At 31.5% G+C, this 19,430-nt stretch overlaps 2 protein-coding genes across 5 annotated transcripts; one reads left to right on the plus strand and one right to left on the minus strand.

Moving 5' to 3' along the window:
• Window positions 1-471: 471 nt before the first annotated feature.
• On the minus strand, window positions 472-7,184 carry LOC114422290 (pumilio homolog 24-like). 4 transcript variants are annotated; one of them, XR_003668668.1, is made up of 6 exons: window positions 7,028-7,184; window positions 3,427-4,024; window positions 3,234-3,315; window positions 3,005-3,128; window positions 1,432-2,927; window positions 472-1,292 (listed from the first exon to the last, which is right to left on the minus strand). XR_003668668.1 is itself a non-coding variant. In XM_028388579.1 (5 exons), the coding sequence occupies exons 2-5, from the start codon at window positions 3,501-3,503 to the stop codon at window positions 2,836-2,838; spliced, it is 375 nt and encodes a 124-aa protein (XP_028244380.1). In that variant the 5' UTR covers window positions 3,504-4,024; window positions 7,028-7,174; the 3' UTR covers window positions 472-2,835. The 4 variants fall into 4 exon arrangements, 2 of the variants coding, with proteins under 2 accessions (XP_028244380.1, XP_028244381.1); XM_028388579.1 differs by having other exon boundaries at window positions 472-2,927; window positions 7,028-7,174; XR_003668667.1 differs by lacking the exon at window positions 3,427-4,024 and having other exon boundaries at window positions 472-2,927; window positions 7,028-7,178.
• Window positions 7,185-14,284: 7,100 nt separating this feature from the next.
• On the plus strand, window positions 14,285-18,823 carry LOC114424381 (IQ domain-containing protein IQM1-like). Its single transcript, XM_028391222.1, has 9 exons — window positions 14,285-14,412; window positions 14,917-15,338; window positions 15,761-15,878; window positions 16,150-16,215; window positions 16,322-16,410; window positions 16,508-16,595; window positions 17,149-17,379; window positions 17,623-17,724; window positions 18,094-18,823. Exons 2-9 carry the CDS (start codon window positions 14,929-14,931, stop codon window positions 18,490-18,492), a joined length of 1,503 nt encoding a protein of 500 aa, XP_028247023.1. The 5' UTR covers window positions 14,285-14,412; window positions 14,917-14,928; the 3' UTR covers window positions 18,493-18,823.
• Window positions 18,824-19,430: the final 607 nt, after the last annotated feature.

Raw genomic sequence — 19,430 nt, forward strand, 5'->3', positions numbered from 1 at the left:
ATCATTCAACGTGGAAATTAGTTCATGTAAAGATGCTTTGATTTTTCATTAGTTAAATTATTATTAATCACATACTTTATGTTGCTTATAGGATGTACTAAATCTTATCAGATAATGAAGGAACAGCATAGTCACTGCACTATCAAGGTGGCCCGGTGAGAAGCTTAAGATATACAATTGTTTTAGAAATAAAACAGAAAGCTCGTCTTATATACCACATCTCAAGGCCAAGCGTAACAGCTTTAGACTGGAAAGGCTTTCAGGCCAATATATTCTCCAAGCATAAGAAACCATACCAAGCTTTCTAGCACCAACCAATAACTTGAGCCACCATATCCCCAAACCCTAACTAATGTTAGTTTCTACATCGGTTCTTAGACCGTTTCTAAAATAACCAATGTAGAAATCAATGTTTATTTTTTTTAATGTTTATCTTTTAAAGCTCACTTATCACTTATAAAAAGAAGTGAATGGAAATCAAATATCAATTCAATTTTATTTGGTACAAACTTGTGACCTTACATCCAGTTTCACACCACCATCAATTCAGCAAACTTCAAATCCTAAAGCTAATGAATGAATAGACAACACATGTCATATAATAAACAAAAACAAATTTCCATCTGAACTAACAACAAGCCATCTATGTAAAGATCCCAACAAATTTTTCCTTCGACAACAATAAGCGACAAGAGATCAATTCCAGCACCTGAAGGGGAAAAAAAAGAGCTAAGAGTTAAATATTTAGAGATTAAAAAGACGCAACATGGAAGGGAAAGCATAATCTTCACTATAGGGGGAAAATAGGCCAGCTCCACTTTTACCACCCAAGAGACAGCATTGAAGAGCATTTGACAGTTTTGCTCTCAACTCATCACCCCCTCTACCCTATATACAAGCCAGAGATTTAGAGCACAAAATAAAATATTAATTTTGAAGCATTAAAAGGTATTTACAGAACAAAAATGATAAATAACACAACAATAATAGTAAACACTATCATTGATGAAAACCTAAAGCTTATTAATCCAATGCACCCACCATTTAACTTACATTTAAAGCTTTTAAGGATTTACTTATTTGTTTTGCTATCAATGTTCATTGTACTTAAAAGAGTTGAAGTTAATAACATGAAGAAAACCAAAATACATGGATGACTTCATTAAACAAATAGAATGAAGAAAAACAATAGAATATTCCTCAAAAGCTGGCTCTGTTGTTGAACTGCAATCAATATATATAAAGACTTTTCCTTTGTGAGGTTGCAACAAGCTTGGCTTTCCAAGTTCAGCCTGCACTTGTGTAGCCAACAAACATATCATGGTTAGTAAAACAATATATTTAAAAGAATTGTTTGTTATAGTATTAAACAAAAGGATATTACAAGTCAAGAAATAAGAAATCAATCCAAACATTTTAATTTTTAACCACCTTAACGCTGGCAATGACATCTGTGGCACCCATTCTAACTCTTGCTGAACCATTGGTCTGACATGAAGTTATTTTATCAAATACATAAATTAAAACTATTTAAAGAAAAAAAAATCAATGCTCCACTAGGGTCAAATCATCAGAATACCCTGCCAAATGTCAATTGATTAAAGCATTACCTGGGGAATGATCAGAATACCTAGAGATTGAAAATTACAAATCACCTTAGTTTAGAATCATTATTAGAATACAAAATTCCCATGCATAGAGAAGATATCAGATTTCTAATTATTATGTTGTTAAGAGTAAAATACAAGGGAGAAAATGAATTGTAGATAAACAGTCACTTCATACTCAACAAAACCAAGCTTGTACCCTTGAAATAAATTATGAAATAGGGGACAGAAAATGAGTATATATTATAAGGCACTATATATATATACCTCAAGGGCATTGTTGACGGCAAGTTCTGTTGTCTTCCTATCATTTGGGAAGGAATAAGTGCCTAATCCAATAAGAGGCATTGTAATGCCCCAGTTCAAACGCACATGATTGCTCCTCATTCTGTCTGTCTTTTTCTATGTGTATGTATGTGTTTTTATTTCTAACTTTTGCTACAGTGCTATTGCTAATGTGTCTCTAACTTTGGCTATATATAGATTCTCGGAGTCAAGGTTTACTAACTAGTCAGTTTATAGTTTAGGTTTGAAGCTTTTACGAGCATCTAATTTAATCATATCTAATTAATATATAATATTGCATTTGATTGAGGAAGATATAACAGATGTCCAAGAGTTAAAATCAATTATTGAGGAATGCAAATCAAAGCATGGGATATTCCCTGTCTCTCGGGATTTTATTAAATGGCCCAATCCATCATCCAAAAGCAAATCAAATACCTTAAGGCATTAGTCCATCATAGGAAGTTAATACCACACTAATTAATTAATTTATATATATATCACTTGCAATAGCAATAACGTAGAGTATAATTCCGAAAGCAGTTCTTGCTTCTGTGCAGTATTTGCTAACTCATAAGCATGCTCAAGAACTGCATAATATGTAGATACACAAAACTTATTAGGGAAGTTGACAACTTTGGCTAAAAGCTGAACATTCAAATTTTTAACACTGAACAATTTCATATCAGAGCATGAAAATCAGCAGAAATTCAGTGAGAAGAAAACTACTATTGGACACCCCCGCCCCCCCTCCCCTCTTCCTTGTTATAGTCCATCTCAAACCCTAAACAATCTAGATCCAAAATAAGCTTAATGTCAATAAGCAGCTAGATACGTAAAAAGAAAAAGTGGCAAGCTTTCCTTTAGTGAGTCATTAAAATCTTTGAAACATATCTGAAGTAAACCGTGAACAACCACAAGCAACATACTGCCCAAGCCTAATCTAAATAAAAACCAACCCAACCATATGGCGAAGAAGGGGAGCAACATGACCACGGAGAGTGGAGATAAAGCCTGCTAGTTGTTTCTGGGAAGCTGAAAATGGAGAATGACCAATTAGAAGAAAAGGTGACCCTGACAAATAACAATGTATATTTCAAGTAGATCATTACTGTTGTTGAGCATCTTCTTCACTGAGTGAACAGGATAAGCGTTGTATGCTAGAGTTAGAAAATGTGGCCAAAGCTCTTCAAATACTGCATCTCTTTCAGCTTGTGAACAATGCTTGACACAAGTCTATCAGTTAAAACAAATAGAAAGCAAAAGATTTAAAATGCAAGTTCCTCTAACAGTATGTGAAACTGAAATTGAATAAAAAAAAAGGGATACCAACAAACATACCTGAAGAACCCGAGATAAGATGTGAGAGCCCACAATCTCTGGAATCTTTCCCTTCATCTTTTGCAAAGCTTTAGTCACTAGCCTTCAATTATATAAAAGTACCAAGTAAGACATAGTAAAAAGAATTAAATGAAAAAGAAAAAGGGTTAAACAAAGAAAAATCAGTCCTTAATGTCTTGTTGCAGGAACATACTTAACGTGGCTCGTGGCTCGTCTTGACACTCGAGAGAAAGGTGCGAAGAGGCACCGGCAATGGAGGGACCTGACCATGGTTTTCCCGGTGGCAAGGATGTCAGAGGAGAGGGCGATGGCAGACTGGTGGAGCTGGAGAGGAGTCAGGTACGGAGGGAGCTTTAGTAGCCAAATCCGCAACTTTGGAGGCCGGATCTGCGACGTTGGTGACCAGATCTACGACTTCTTTGCCCAGATCTGCGGCTTCTCGGGGGCTGTGAGCGTTGTGGTGGAGTTGGTTTGGGACGAGGTTGGGTGTGCGTTGTTGGTTAGTAGTGAGCGGCACTGGTTTTGCTTGTGGTTATGGTGGGAATGAGAAGGTGAGGGTCAGTGTGAGAGAGAGAGCGCCAGAGATGAAAAAGGAGCACTTTCCAAAGACGGTTCTAAAGTCTAAACCGTTGTTGAACACTTGCGTTCAAAGACGGTTTTTTGAAAATCGCTATTGAACACTTGCAATGATTTACAAAAATGCCACTGCGTTTTGGATGACATTGGTTTTGGAAGAACCATCTTTGAATCAGCGTCGTTCAAGATCATTTTTGTGGTAGTGTGATACCAAACTTGAATACAAAACCAAAACCATAATCAGCCAATAACTTGAGCCACCATATCCCCTAACCCTAAAGGTGAATTTAGCAGCAAGATGAGCTTTATCATTCTTGGTAAGATTTAAATTTGGATCAGCAAAGACATGGATAGGCAAGAGAAAAATACAACACAAGTGATAGACCATGTGAATTTTATTTTTTTTTAACAGCAAAAGTGTATATAAAAAAACTTCGTACCCCATTGCCCAGAGGCTCTTCGCTATGCGAAGGTATAGGGAAGGGATATTGTACAAGCGATACTGTTGTATATACATCCTAGCATTTGCAAGGTGCAGAACTATGGTGACCTAATACAAGCTAACCAACTTGAATTAGGAAACCAAAGATCTCGTACCCAACCAGCCTAACTTGTATTATATAAACTATCCCCCCTCAATCCAAAAAATTATCCCTAATGTTATTGGACCAAGAGCAAAAAGGGATATCAAATCCTTTCTCCAGATTTTTAAGCCAGGTCCAACAGTAAAATAGAGCGCCCTCCATCACTTTATAGTTGTTGAAACTTTCATTTTGGAAGACCATCTTATTCCTATGCTGCCAAATACACCATGTCAAAGCAATCCACGAAGTCTGCCACCTCCGAAGCCTAAGTCCGTTGAGATTGTAGTAGGAGTGTTAAAGGAAGTGTTGTTTTGGATTTTCCAAGAAAGCACCCACTATGTTTACCCATGATCGTGATTCCCACCATAGCGGCAACATGTTAGCACAAGTGAAGAATAAGTGAGCCTCGTCCTCATCATGACTTCTGCAAAATGGGCAAGTGACATCATTAATTTCCACATTCCTCCTTCTTAAGTTATTCTTTGTAGGCAATCTTTTCCTGATCAATCTCCAAGCAAAAACTGTTGCTTTACTTGAGACTTTTATCTTCCATAATACTTTAAACGTTTCATCTTGACTCTCCAATGGCAAATTCCTATTGAGTAATTCGTAAGCACTCCCCATTGTATACTTACCGCTTGAATCTCCCTCCCATCTCCACATGTCCTATTGATGCACATGTACCATCAGACGCTGTAAGTCTTCCATAAATTTTGCAACAGTGTCTATTTCAGCCTCCAAAAAGAACCTCCTCCACTGAAGCTTCCATTTCCAACCTGTATTTGCTATTGTCCCCATTTGTTGGATGTGTTGGTGTTGTTGTTGAGAAATCTGGTATAGTCTTGGATACTTCTCCTTAAGCGAGACCCCATCCTCCATTCATCCATCTTCCCAGAACAAGACCTTTGATCCACATCCTACTTTCCATTTTGTCCCATTTTTTAGCTAGCTCCCCTCCTCGGATAGATTACAAATAGAGCCAAGATCCCGCCACCAAAGAGATTCTCTGATGGATCTTTTTGTCGCATCTAAATTCCTCCACCCCCCATACTTTGATTCCAGAACTTGTGCCCACAGCTCCCCATGATGATTGAACAAATTCCAGCATCACTTCCCGAGTAAAGTCAAGTTAAACTTCCCCAAATCCCTTATACCCAAGTTAAACTTCCATGTGAATTGAATGTAAAAAATTTAAATCACCAATATCAGTGTAATTGAATCCCAAATTTTATTTCATTTAGAGGTAACATGTGCAGATAAATGTGCTGCTGGCATAAATTTAGCAGCCAAAAGAAAAAGACTGAATATACTTAGTGAATTATAAATGTTGTTGATGCACCAGATGAAGTTACAGAACAGAGTCTACAATAAAACATTCACATTGATAATGTACCAGTTCAGGGATAATCTTTCTTTTTTTGAAGACAAAAGGACTAAGCATTCACATAATCAATTGAAAAAAGAAGAGAAATTTACTACTTAAAGGAAACAACAACAACAACAAAATAAAAAAAAGAAAGAAAGATCAGTGGACAAAGCCAAGGTAGTTTTGATGGTTAACACCATTGAAACAAGTCTTCACACTCTTTGTTACAAAATAAAGGCACATCCTAGCCATCACTTTGGTGACACATCACGAGTGTCGGATTCAGATTCTTTCTTGGGATGAATGGCCTCAGCAACAGCTTCAATCTCCTCCTTCACCCGTTCAAACACACCAGGCGCTTTTATTTCATCAGGTGAAGTTCCCTCGTCAATGTCATCACTTGTCCCATGAGTTTCTTTGTGATGGTGAGGCGATTTGTCATGATGAAACACTGCCTCAATCTCCTCCTTAGCTCGCTCAAAAATGTTTGGACTTTTCACATCTTTTTCTTTCATGAAATAAAACACAAGGACTTAAATCTTTAATTTCTTTTAAGCAAGAAAAAAACTGTTATATCATGGAATTAGTCCATATATATATATATATATATATCAAGAACTTTGAACCAAGAGTAAATTACAACCTTGAGGTTTTTTTCAGATTACATGTAATCCCTGGCTTTTTTAATGTTTACACATGTAATGTGTAATGTATAAAAGGCTGTCAGTGTAATGTTTTTCAAAGAGTTAGTGTAAGAATATAAAAAGGAAAGAAAAAACCTCAAAGAGGTGTCATCAATCATTATAATTTACTCTGGAACCCATAATTCCAACATAGGAAATCAAATAACCTCCACATCTTCCCCACAAGTCCACAACCAAAAAGCAAAGAACTTTCAGCAATAGGCATGCAGAAGAAACTCATAAGAATTAAAAAAACAAGAGTCATAAATGGATTCTTCTGTTATGGGTCAGTTAAGTAGTTACACAGCTTTTGATATAAAACAAGGGTAATATATCCAATTTTCTCTATTCTCACAGTTCCCTACAGATAGGTTCTAATTGGAGAACTCAAAGGGTATTACCAAATTGAAATTGTAATCAATTTCAACAAGAACGTTTAATAGATCAAGCAATGTTTTGAAACTAAGGTCACAAAATAAAAAATGGTAACAGATGAAAGATCAAAACCCCATGATAGCATAATGCCAAGTATAAGAATTTTGTAAACGATAAATATGAAAAGATGAGAGTTTTAAACGACGATACCTGAAGGCGAGTCTTTAGGCTTTGGTTCCCTATCCGCCATTGAAGTGACTTCAGACACGGTTGAGTTGAGGCTGTAATCAAATATGGAAAAACGATACTTGGGACGTTTGTTCTTTTTTTTTAAGTGAAAATTATTTTGCTACGAGTTTCTCTAGTTTTTAAAGAGATTTTATCTGATACAAATTGAGTTTTTTTTCTACATAATAAAAAATGAGTTTGAAAAACATATATGTGTAAAAGTTTACATCAGTTAAAAAAATCTTTTTTAGTAACCTGAAGAGAATTATCAGAAGGTGTATAGAAGGCATATCCTCGAATTTTAAGTTGTCAAAACAATATATATGTATATATATTTACTAGTATAATAATTTGAGTTTAACATGGGTTTTTAAGTTTACAATTTACAATATTTTATATTATTATAATTTTTAATATGTTTTTAATTTATTTTTATTGTATATGTGTTGTGTATTTTATATTCTATAGGGTTAATTCTGCTTTAATTTTTAATTAGGATTGATTTTGGTTTGCACTTTGATAAATTTGGTATGGTTGAATTGATTTTTTGATCTCATTGCTAAGAGTATCATGTTGGTCTAGGATGGTTTTGGGTGTTTTTTATGACAGAGGTGTGATTGTGTGTGCTCTTGATGGAAGGTGAGGCGAAGGAAAAGTAAAAATTTGGTTGGGTTTTAGGTTTGGGGATGGGTTTAAATTTCGTATATGGGTTTAGAATGGGTTTGGGGTAACAAGAATGTGTGCTCGATACATGTGAAAATATGAACTCAAATATGTTAACAAAAATTGTCATCCTATTTTGAAATAATTATTCTATAAGTGTATACATATTTCAAAATAACTACTTTGATATATGAAAAATCATATTCCAAAATAACTAATTTGAAATCATTATACATTTCAAGAATGGTCATTCCATAATAGGTTTTATCTTCTTCATCTCTTTTATCACAAATTTCATATTGAAAGTAAAATTGATCGATTTTGATGGTGGTCCAAGACGCAGTGGTGGGTGGTTATGAAGGTAGGGTACAATGGTGGTGTTTGACGATAGGGTTTACGGTGAAGGGTATTTTTGTTTGTTGGGGTGCAAGCAACAAAAAAGGGGATACTGGAAGTAATAGTAGAAGAAGAATCTTAGTCGAATCCATTTTGGACAAGAAATCGAGTGTTGCTAGGTGCACCCAGCATTATTGCTAATGCACCTAGCATTCTTTAAAAATGACCAAATTACCCTTACCTTTTTTCTCCTTTTACGAATCAAGTTGATCCGCAAGTTGATACTTGATCCGTAAGAAGCTTGTAGATCAACTTGATTCATAAGTTTTTTACGGATCAACTTGATCCGTAAGTCTTAAAAATCAACTTGCGGATCAACTTGATCCATAAGAAGCTTGCAGATCATCTATATCAACTGCGGATCAACTCATTGCATATGCAGATCAACCTGAATGAACTGGGTGCACAAAATCATTTTAAAAAATACACAAGAGTATTTTTACCTTTTCACATTAAGTGTTGAGTGCACCAGCAATAATGTTGGTTGCACCTAACAACACCCCAAAAAATCTCTAGGCCGAAAATGAAATCGTGACATGCTATTACCCAATTTGGTTGGCATTTATATCCTACACTCCAACTTTTGCATCTTACACCTTTCATTACATTATGAAATACAAATTTACACTTTTGGAATATGTGAGGTGTGGGATACAATAATGGAAATACAAGATACACTAACCTATTTGGTTTTACTCATTCAGGTTAATCCAACAACTTCCAAAATTATTTTGGTTAATTGCACATAATTTGATTTTTTTTCAATTTTCAGAATTTTCTATAATATTTTTCACTGATGTAGAAGCTTTTGTACTAATTTATATATACCATCATAATCAAATTAACACTAGACCTTAGAATTTATCTGAGAACATTTTTATTGAAGATTCTTGAGTTAAGTTGAATTTAAGAACTCATGTTGATCAGATTTATTATTATTATTTAAGGAAAGAACTTCTTAAAACTTTTTTTTTAAAAAATATTATTTTTTAATGTCATTTGAGAGAAAAGAGAGATTAATTTTTTTTACAAGTAAAATCCAAAAATACAAAATTACATTAGAGTAAAAGATAATAAAAGTTTTTATATCTTATGTATTATCATAAGACTCAAAAAAATAATCCAAAAATTTAAAATGAGTTGAAATTGCTGTTGTTGTGACCTACGCACAATATCAACATTTAATGAAGTAACGTAGGAGTAATTGCCGCCGCAGCATTTGCAAATCCAAACTATCAACTACTAGTAGTGTGCATAAATAAATGACTCTTTAACTGAATGTGCAATATTTTTATACAAATTTTGACTATATTGCCCCACCTTAACTTTTACTGGCCAGAGAGAGCCTTTATGATAATGTAAGTATTTTTGTTTTGGTAAGTTCCATTACTCATTTCAAATGCATGGACTTGGGGATCAAGGTTTTTGTACAACATGCATTACACGAAATTGTGGATCCTCAAATGGATGAAAAGTGATGAATCACGACGGGGTATAGAAGTCAAGGTCGGAGAGTCACGCAATTGAACGTTTTGTCTGCAAGCAATTTTAAGGTTTTAAAAATGGATTCATGACTTAGATTATAACATCTAAGATTTTTTAATTGTTGTGACTACAACACGGTCACACTTGGAACCGCATCGGTCGTAATTCGTCACAATATCAATAAATACAACACGATCGAAACCGATATTTATAATGTTATATTTATGAGGGGGATTCAAAACACGAAGAACGGTTCGTGATGACCATGAAAGACGAATTTAACCGCGTTGAAAACTCAACTCAATTGGGGAAAACAACTGAAAAGAAACAAAACAAAAAAACGATAGTTTTCAATTTCGTGACTTCGACTAAAATCACGTCCCAAATTTGACGTTTGAAACATGAATTGAATATGATATATGCATCGCAGTTTGCATCGGTCCCAGGGAAACACTCGCGGGATGTTTCATGCTATTTGGATTTTATTGTCTCATTCATGTTAGTATATTTTTGGTAGTATTTTGATATTTTCTTATGTTATTCTTCCTTCGCCTCTACTACAAATTAAGTTACTAAACATTACTTTGCTAATAAGCTTTGGAGGTTTTTTTTTTTTTTTTCTCATGCAATCATACCAATTGATTTAGCCAAGCATAATTTAGGTTTCAAAATAAAAAATAATATAAAACAACAAAAGCAACATGAAATATAATATAATGTAGACTAAATTACAATTTTAATCCTCTATTTTTAAATTAAAATATTTAATTTCTTTATTGTTTAAAATAAACAATTTTAATCGTTCCATCATATGATTATCAAAGCAGAATGCAATGGAAAAAGCAAGATGCAATCGTTGAGGTGCACAAACTACAATTTTACCAAAATTTGTGAATAATTTTTTTATTTGGTATACACGTGTCAATCAAACAATCAGTCTCATAATTCAGAATCCAGAATCTACCTGTTGTCTAAAGAGAGATTCGTACAACACATGTCACAATGTGATCCTTTGTAAAAATTTGGTTCGGTTACTAACCATATATATTAATTAATACATTAATTTATAAAAATTAGTTCCACTAATCATGTATCAATCAATCACACACACACACTATATATATATATATATATATATATATATATATATATATATATATATGTTGTTCTAATTTTTAAAACAATTTACGTAATCAATTAATTTACTTGGACATAATTTACCAAAATTAGTTTACAAAAAATAATTCCTATAAAAATCTAAGTAATCAAAATTCCATTTCACATAATTATTGATTATGTGCTAAAAATTATTACCTATCAATCATATCATTTAAAAAATTGAAAGTATATCTCAATCAATCACATATATATTGTTTCAATTTATGAAGAAATTAATTTAAATTAAAAAATTATAACCTACCGAAGTAATAATAGTTGAAAATGATTTTAAATTATTTATAAAGTTGAAAATCATTCAACGTTTAAATTTGAATGAAATTAAAATGCATAAAAGTTTCTTTCATTAATTAACAAGTTTTATTTAATTATATGTTTTAAATAGCTAAAGTTTGTTGCTGACATTTGAATTCAGAATTTTAAAAATGAGTGAATTTTTAATAAAATTAACTATTACATTTTTTTAATTTTAAAATAAAAGCTGTAAATATATGTTTGTATTGAATTTTTAATAATATTTATTGATAAAAGTATTAATAGTATTAATTAAAAAAATTAAATAACATTTCATGATAATCAATAAAAATAGATTAAATTATATTTCATTCTTAAAATCTTTTATTTGCATAATCATTAAAAATGTTAATTTTTTAGTCAGTAACAAATATCACGGTACAAACTAAGGATAAAATGATAATATAATATTTATGTAAATAAGCCAATTAAGTACAAATAATCAGTTTAATCAAATAAAATTAGTTCTGAATTAGTAATTAAATAGAAATTGGTGAAATAAAATTAGTTCTTAATCAAACAAAGTTAGTTCTTAATTAGTAATTAAATAAAAATTTGAGACAATTTAGTTTCGGTCCCTAGTCTAACTTTTTTTCAGTCCTTTAAATTTGTGAAATATTGCTTTTAATCCCTCAACATATATTTTTGAAAGATTACAAATTTATCCTTTTTAGTCCTTCTTTTTAGTTATTCAAATTTATTTGAAAGGATTAAAAATAACATTTTTAAAATTTGAGAGACTAAAAGGAACTAATTTTTCAATTAGGAGATAAAAATCAAAAGTTTCTCAAAATTTGAGAGACAAAACATATTTAAGCCCTATATATTTATAAGTATTTGTCACTGAATAATATATTTGTAAGAATTTTAAAATACATAAAAACATGAAAAAATGATTAAAAATTCCTAAAATTTTAGTTTATCGATAATGAAAATATAAATTAATATATAAATGTGGTTTAAGCCCACATAAAATTTTAATTTATAAATTTTAAAAAATATTTTAATTGATGAAAGAATTTATTATTATTAGAATTATATTTATATTTAATATTAATTGTAAAATTTAATTATTAACTAAAATAGTTTTTAAAAAATATCTTTTACAAATCTTAATATGTAATTTTCATTCCTATTGATAGTTTAAAACAAGTTAAATTATTTTATTTTGATAATCAATTAACAAATCTTCAAAATAAGAGAAAGATGATATGTAACAAATTATATGAACCCAGATTAAGAATAATGTTGTTATTTATCTTTCACGCAATTGAGGTAATTAAGTACAATTAATTATTTTTATTTAGTTTTATCAAAGATCACAATATCTCTTAAATCATTAGATCACATATTAATCCTGCCAAGCTTATTTGTTATTAATTAATTTAATTAGCCTGATTAGTAATTAAATTGTGTTAATTACCATGTCATTATACAATGATACAATTTTTTTTAGTATAATGCTTATAATTTATAATTTAAAACATATATCACGCATAATATTACTATTTATTTTAACTACTAAACTAAATATCTAATTTTGTCTATTTAATTATGCAATTTAAAATTAAATGACATTACTAAAAACATAAATGTGTAATAAAAATTTGGATCAGCGATAACTATACATAATATAATATGATTAGTCTGACTTAAGAAAAACAAGTAAAAAAAACATTTAATATAAAATCATAACATGATTTAAATTTAAAAACACTAGCATCATTATTATTTTTATATAATAAATTTATCATAATTTTATTCTATGTTAATCTTATATGGAGGAAAAAAAAACTTTCTCATTTAATTCCAACATCATTGTAAGAGAAATAGTTTAACTTTACTGAACCTTAGTCATAACTGGTCTACATTAAAGATGATATTATGAAAGTACAAGCCCCACTTTTTATTTTTAAGGAATTTGACAATTTATGTAAATCATTTTTAAAAGGTTTGATTTTATACATATATTCGTTTCTAGATCAGTCAACAAAAAAACTTGTTTCTAGATATCATTGCTTATGTAATTTTAGTAAAATTAGTAAGTAAAAATAGCTAGCAAATTAAATGATAATTATATTATAACATTAAATATATCTCGTGCAAGGCACAGGTTACTACAGTAGTTCACAATAATTTACAAAACATTATGGCTAACAAAATAATATTTAAATAAACAATTCATCTATTTTTATATATAAAAAAAAAACTCAACCCAAAATAGGTCAACACAATCCAACCTATTGAGTTAGCAAAATTATGCTGAGTTATATCATACGAGTTGCATTTACATAAAACTTATGGACTAAAATAACATTTACATAAAACTTATTACCTCAAATTCTAAACAGACGAATTTCGTTCAAATTTTTTACTTGTAAAATGCAAAACTTTGTCTTAAATCACTCTCTATTTAAGCATTATAATTTTTTATTTCATCATCTTAAAAAACTTAATAAATGAAAATAATCCAATCAACAATTAGTCAATTTTATCTTTTTTACTCTCATATCTCAAATAATGAAACAAATTACAATAAAATAAAACATTTTATACTATTCTATTTATTTTAAATAATATAAATAATTAAAAAACTTATATGTACCTTAGAAATTAAAAAAATTGAGAAATATTTATAAATATTTCGGGCGTTTTTTTATTGTGTTTTTGTTTTTTAAAACTTCTTTAACAAATTTCAAAACTGATGTTTAGAGAATAAAAGTAAGGGGAAGAAGATGTGAAAAAAGAGAATCATAAGTAATAAAATACTAAAAATAGAACAAAGAAATCTTATAGTTCAGTTGATTGAAAAAAATGTCTGAATAATAGAAATCTCTTAAACGTTGAATTAAAAAAAAAAAAACAGAAACGTAAATGTCCTTATTTATCCGGCGTTTGATAGATTAGAGGGACCCATTATAAGAATAACATCATGCTTTTGACTGATTCTGTTCCTTTCACATCTCCGCGTGTAAACTTTTCGCATTCTCATGTAATGTAACACTTTCTACATGTCACATACTAGTATCGTTTTCCAAATTCTGAATTCAAAATAACCCATTTATGGGACTCGTTGGCCACACATAATTTCCTTTTTTTCTATTCAAACTAAACCTGTTCATAAGGCAATAAAAATTCTAAAGGGTCAGTCACAGTTTTCTGCAATCTCTGTCTCTTACGTATTTGAAAGTGTGTATATATATATATGAGATAGACTTCCACCCGTTTTTCATGTCTTAAAAACTCGTGCCTTATTAAAAGAGAAGGGAAGTGCCATTTCAAACACTAAAACTCACGAGTGCTGTTATATCTTTGCATCATAAAGGCAAGAAGCTGACTTCGTCTACTTTAAGGTGACCCTCTCTTTCCAGCACTTCTGATATATTTTTCAGTTTTCTGTTGGAAAATGCCTTTAATGACTTTTATGAATCACATTGAGAAATAAATATATCATGTGTTTACAAGGTTATGTTATGTTATGTAATTAGTACATATTTACTCCTTTGAGTTATATTGTTACTTTTTTTAATTTAAGGATGGAGTAATTTATCGATGATTCATTTCAGAGGTAGGGATTGGTTTCAAGTTGGGGAGTTGGTGGCATGTTGTTAAAAGCATTTTTAATGATTGACTTGGTCTACTTTGATTTTCTTTTGGTAGTGCTATAATTAACTCTCTTTGGGGTAGTGAATGTTTATAATCTTAAGAAGACTTTTTGAGAATCTCATGTTGATGAATTTGATGCATTAAATGGGTGGTTACACTGGTGACAAGAATAGGTCTCATCTTCTTAAATTGACACAATTGCTTGTGAAACTCTAACCTACCTATAGTGTTACTTATTTTGTTTAAAGCAGAGAGGTGTGCAAATGGTAACAGTGGACTATGAATCAAAGGAGGGAGAGATCACATTCAGAACAATGAGCTTCAAGAAATGCAGAAATTTGTATAAGCCTGATCATGAATTGGATGAAGTTATTGTTACTGAAAAAACCACAAGCTCAAAGAGGAGGAAGGTGGGGAATCTGAAGCTGCAAACCACATTCTCCTTCAAATATCTACTTTCTGATAACTCTGATTCAAAGGAGGAAGAAGTTGGTGGTGGCATGTTCAATGAACATAATAACCCCACAATTGTGTTGCAAAAACCAGAAATCTTGTTTTCACCAAAGTCCATTGAGGAGCTTGATGTGGCTGCAATAAAGCTGCAGAAGGTTTACAAGAGCTACAGGACCAGAAGAAATCTGGCAGATTGTGCTGTTGTTTGTGAGGAGCTATGGTTTGTTCAATATCCATGTTTATGATCTTTTTTAAGTGCCTAAGGGATTTGTGTTGAATTTTCTAATTTTTATACACAGTCACTAAAAGATATTAATAATCTTATCATATCTAACTATTCTGATTAGATTACACTTTTACCATATAGAATATTTTCTCCAATTTGAATTCATTGATTAGTGCCGGGACCCAATCTATTTAAATATTAGCTATTTTTTTCTTTCACAAAATCTTTTTGTTTCTTTTTATAGTATAATTGTGAAAATAATTATATTTTTCAATAGACTGTCTTTTTAAACAAAATCTACATGAACTGTCATTTTTATTATAAAATCATCAAGGTTTACAATTAACTGGTCTGTCCTGATTAGTGCTTAATTAATTTTCCCTGAATGAGTGTTTTCTTTGAAACCTTAATTACAGGTGGAAGAAGGCTTTAGACATTGCTGCTGTTAGTGGTTGTTCCGCGTCAGATTTTGACTCTGGTAAATCAGAAACAGCTCTTTCAAAATGGGCAAGAGCTAGGACCATGGCTGCTAAGGTACCCCTTTTGTGTGGGAAGCTAGAATCTTTGAATAAAGTGTTGTGTTTGCTTTAATAATATTTTAGCCATTAGTTTCCAATTAGATGCAGTAGTTGCTTGAAATATAATTGACTGAACATAATTTGGCTTTTCCAAATATATATCTTTGACCGGGACCATAGAGACAAATTCAAAGTTTTCATTCTCTTTCCGACATTTTTTTTTTCTTTTAGGATTTTGTTATCAATTATACCCTTTTTTTTTCTTTTCCTTTTGGGCTTATTGGTAGGTGGGAAAAGGGTTGTCCAAAGATGATAAGGCGCAGAAATTAGCTCTAAGGCACTGGCTTGAAGCTGTAAGTTTATATGTCCACATCTTGATTAATTTCAGAATTTTAAATTCAATTAAGAGTACAATTAAGTAGATTAAACTAAACTAATTAGATTCCTTGTGCTTTTTAGATTGATCCACGTCATCGTTATGGGCACAATCTGCACTTATACTATGCTGTTTGGTTTAATAGCCAGAGTTCACAACCTTTTTTCTATTGGTAAAATTATTTACAATGCAATTAATAGAATAATTTTTTATAGCACACTTTTAATTTTAATTTTCTGATTTCATAATTACATGGTGGTAACATGAAGGTTGGATGTTGGAGACGGAAAAGAAGTAAATCTTGACGAGTGCCCAAGAAGTGAATTGTATAGGCAGTGCATAAAGTATCTTGGACCCGTAAGTTGTTTTCACCTCATCACTTTGATAATGCCACATAATATATAATGGACAGTGTCACAGTGTATAAATTCTAAACTCTAAAAAAAAGTTTAAAGGTTTAGAGTTTAAAATTGTATAGGCAATGTATAAAAGTATTTTGGACACGTTGGCATTTTTACTTTGACAATACTATATTGTTCCCACGACATCAAATTTTTAGACGCCCCATTACTTTTATACATTTTTATTTTGATGGTAATAAGGACTTGTACAGTTGTAGCTTGGTCAATTTCTAGAGTGGCAGTGGTGTATGGAATTGCCTAGCTATGTTGACTATAGAATCAAATTTTAGGCACAAAACCCATTGATTAGTATTTAGTAAAGTAAACTGCCAACGTGTTGTTTGTACATGTGCATTCAATGCACTAAAAGGCTTCACCTATAATTACGAATTCTATGCTTGGGAAAATTATTCTTTATGCTTTTCAATAGTTTTGACTTCAGAAAATATTAGCAGCCACCACAATTTTCTTTATTTTAAGAGTGTTCGTTTTGTTGCTTGCAAATGCAGAAAGAGAGGGAAGCGTATGAAGTGATTATTGAAGGAGGAAGGCTTATTTATAAAAAAGGCCAGAACCTTGTACACACTGTTGAGGGATCTAAGTGGATTTTCGTTCTTAGCTCATCTAGAATTTTGTACGTTGGAGAGAAAAAGAAAGGCCATTTTCAGCACTCTAGTTTTTTAGCTGGGGGTGCTACTATTGCATCTGGAAGATTGGTGGCCCAAAATGGAGTGCTTGATGTATGTGACACGTGTTTTAATTATATATTATATCTACATGCATACCATTGATTATTTTTAGGACAATATAAAATGAAATTATTCTCTATTACTATCACAATTTTGTAATTTTGTGATAATGGGAAACATTAGCTAGGTAGAGGAATATAAAATTTCACAGCACCGAAAGATTAATTAAGGAAAAAGTTTAAAAGCATTTTACTTCCCTTATATGCAAATTGATGTTCATTTGTTCTTATTCAGGCGATATGGCCCTACAGCGGTCATTACTGTCCTACAAAGAAACATTTTATGGAATTCATTGGCTTCTTGATGGAACATAATGTGAACTTGACAAATGTAAAGGTTAGTGAACCTATTCAAGGCATTTTTCTGTATAGATTGTTTTCTTTAATTAGACTTTATTTGGGATGACTGAGATATTATTTTGGATAAATTTCTCTTTGTAGGAAAAAAAATAAGAATGTAAAATTTATTAAGTTTTTTTTTCATAAGTTAAAAGCAATTTATGCATCTTTATCTTTTAGAGATATTAGCTGAGAGGAGCTTTTATAAAAATTAAATACATAAATTAATTTTAGCTTATGAAAAAAATTCAATTCATTTTACTTTTTTTTTATAAATGTTTATAAAGAAGTTGATCTAAACAAACATAAACATCAACCTGTTGAAATAATGCGTGACATTATGTAATTTCATGGTTTCCTTATGCAGAAGTATGCAATTGATGATGATATCCCACCTACAAAACCTGTTGATGAGGAGCTACAATTTGAGTCCCAAATGACTAAAAATGCTAGTTTAAGTGACTTTGCCACTGCTAAAAATTGCAGTCAAGACAACATGGCTCACTCTGGCACCAATATGGAAACTTCACAACTTAAAGAGAGCAAGTCATTGTCACGAAAATGGACAACTGGAGTTGGTCCAAGGATTGGTTGTGTTAGAGAGTACCCTGCAAAACTCCAAGTTAAGGCACTTGAACAACTAAATCTATCACCTAGAGTCAACCTTGCCAAAATTGCATCCAAAGCACCAATTCCCTCACCAAGGCCCAGTCCAAAAATCCACCTATCCCCAAGGCTTGTGCACATGGGAATTCCTAGCCCATGATTAATTAGTTTGCCCAAAATCACACACCAACTTAATAAAGGTGTGTGTTCAATATTTTAATTGCAAGGCAATAAGGTGCATTAGGCACTGCTTCAGCCTTTTTAACCTGAACCTTTAGTTTAGAATCTAGGATAAAGGTCACACCACACAACATCTAACCCATGATTTATTTTTTCATTTAGTTTTTTTCTTGGCCAATTGTTTTGGTCATTCAGCTTCTGATGAATCATTTTTTTACTCCTTATTTGTTTTACTTAATTCTATTTTCGGAGTTGGGTCAATCTTCCATTCTTGTAAGTCAAATAATAGAAAACTTTTCTAGTTTTTAACATTGTGTAATTGTGTTCTCCCTCCCTCTTCCTTCCTCATCAAGTATTATTCTCAACCATTGACCAGTCATCATCATGGTTTGGAGATGTGGCATTGCGTCAGTGATGAGTGAAATTGGGTATAATATTCCACATACAGATAACATGGACATGCTCAAGCCAAGCCATGCTGTGTTAGCCCATAATAGAGTGACATGTAATACTAATGCCACAATTGGTGATAATATTGTACGTTTTCAAATTTGATTGGCTAGAGCATTTTTTCAATAAAAAATGTCCAGCTTATGCAAAAGGTTAGAGATAAATATCTCAATTACCTTGGCACCTTTAATATTAACCCGCAAAGATAACCAACTAAAAAATATCATTAAACCAGAAGAAGAGAATAACAAAAGTCATACGGGGCAAGAGCTTGACCCATGCAAAATAGACCAATCCAAATCTGTAATTTGTAAGATCATATCTATTCGTATTGGCCAGAGCATTTCAAAGTCAAGATTTGGTTTGTGTTACCAAAAGAGAAAACACAAAGACGGAAAAGGGTCAAGACTTGGTTTGGTTCAAGGACATAAATGTTTCCTAGTCACGAACCAAATTGACCAAATTCCA

The sequence above is a fragment of the Glycine soja genome, chromosome 8, assembly GCF_004193775.1.
Source record: "Glycine soja cultivar W05 chromosome 8, ASM419377v2, whole genome shotgun sequence".
Classification (NCBI taxonomy): Eukaryota; Viridiplantae; Streptophyta; class Magnoliopsida; order Fabales; family Fabaceae; genus Glycine; species Glycine soja.

What these genes read in the sequence shown, in the direction of transcription:
- LOC114422290 (XM_028388579.1), bottom strand. Translation starts at nt 3,503, where the DNA reads ATGGTCAGGTCCCTCCATTGCCGGTGCCTCTTCGCACCTTTCTCTCGA. An exon ending in CGAGCCACGAGCCACGTTAA is followed by an intron (nt 3,316 to 3,426) that starts GTATGTTCCTGC and finishes ATATAATTGAAG; the next exon opens with GCTAGTGACTAAAGCTTTGC. An exon ending in GAAGAAGATGCTCAACAACA is followed by an intron (nt 2,928 to 3,004) that starts GTAATGATCTAC and finishes CTCCATTTTCAG; the next exon opens with CTTCCCAGAAACAACTAGCA.
- LOC114424381 (XM_028391222.1), top strand. Translation starts at nt 14,929, where the DNA reads ATGGTAACAGTGGACTATGAATCAAAGGAGGGAGAGATCACATTCAGA. An exon ending in CTAGGACCATGGCTGCTAAG is followed by an intron (nt 15,879 to 16,149) that starts GTACCCCTTTTG and finishes GCTTATTGGTAG; the next exon opens with GTGGGAAAAGGGTTGTCCAA. An exon ending in TCACAACCTTTTTTCTATTG is followed by an intron (nt 16,411 to 16,507) that starts GTAAAATTATTT and finishes GGTAACATGAAG; the next exon opens with GTTGGATGTTGGAGACGGAA.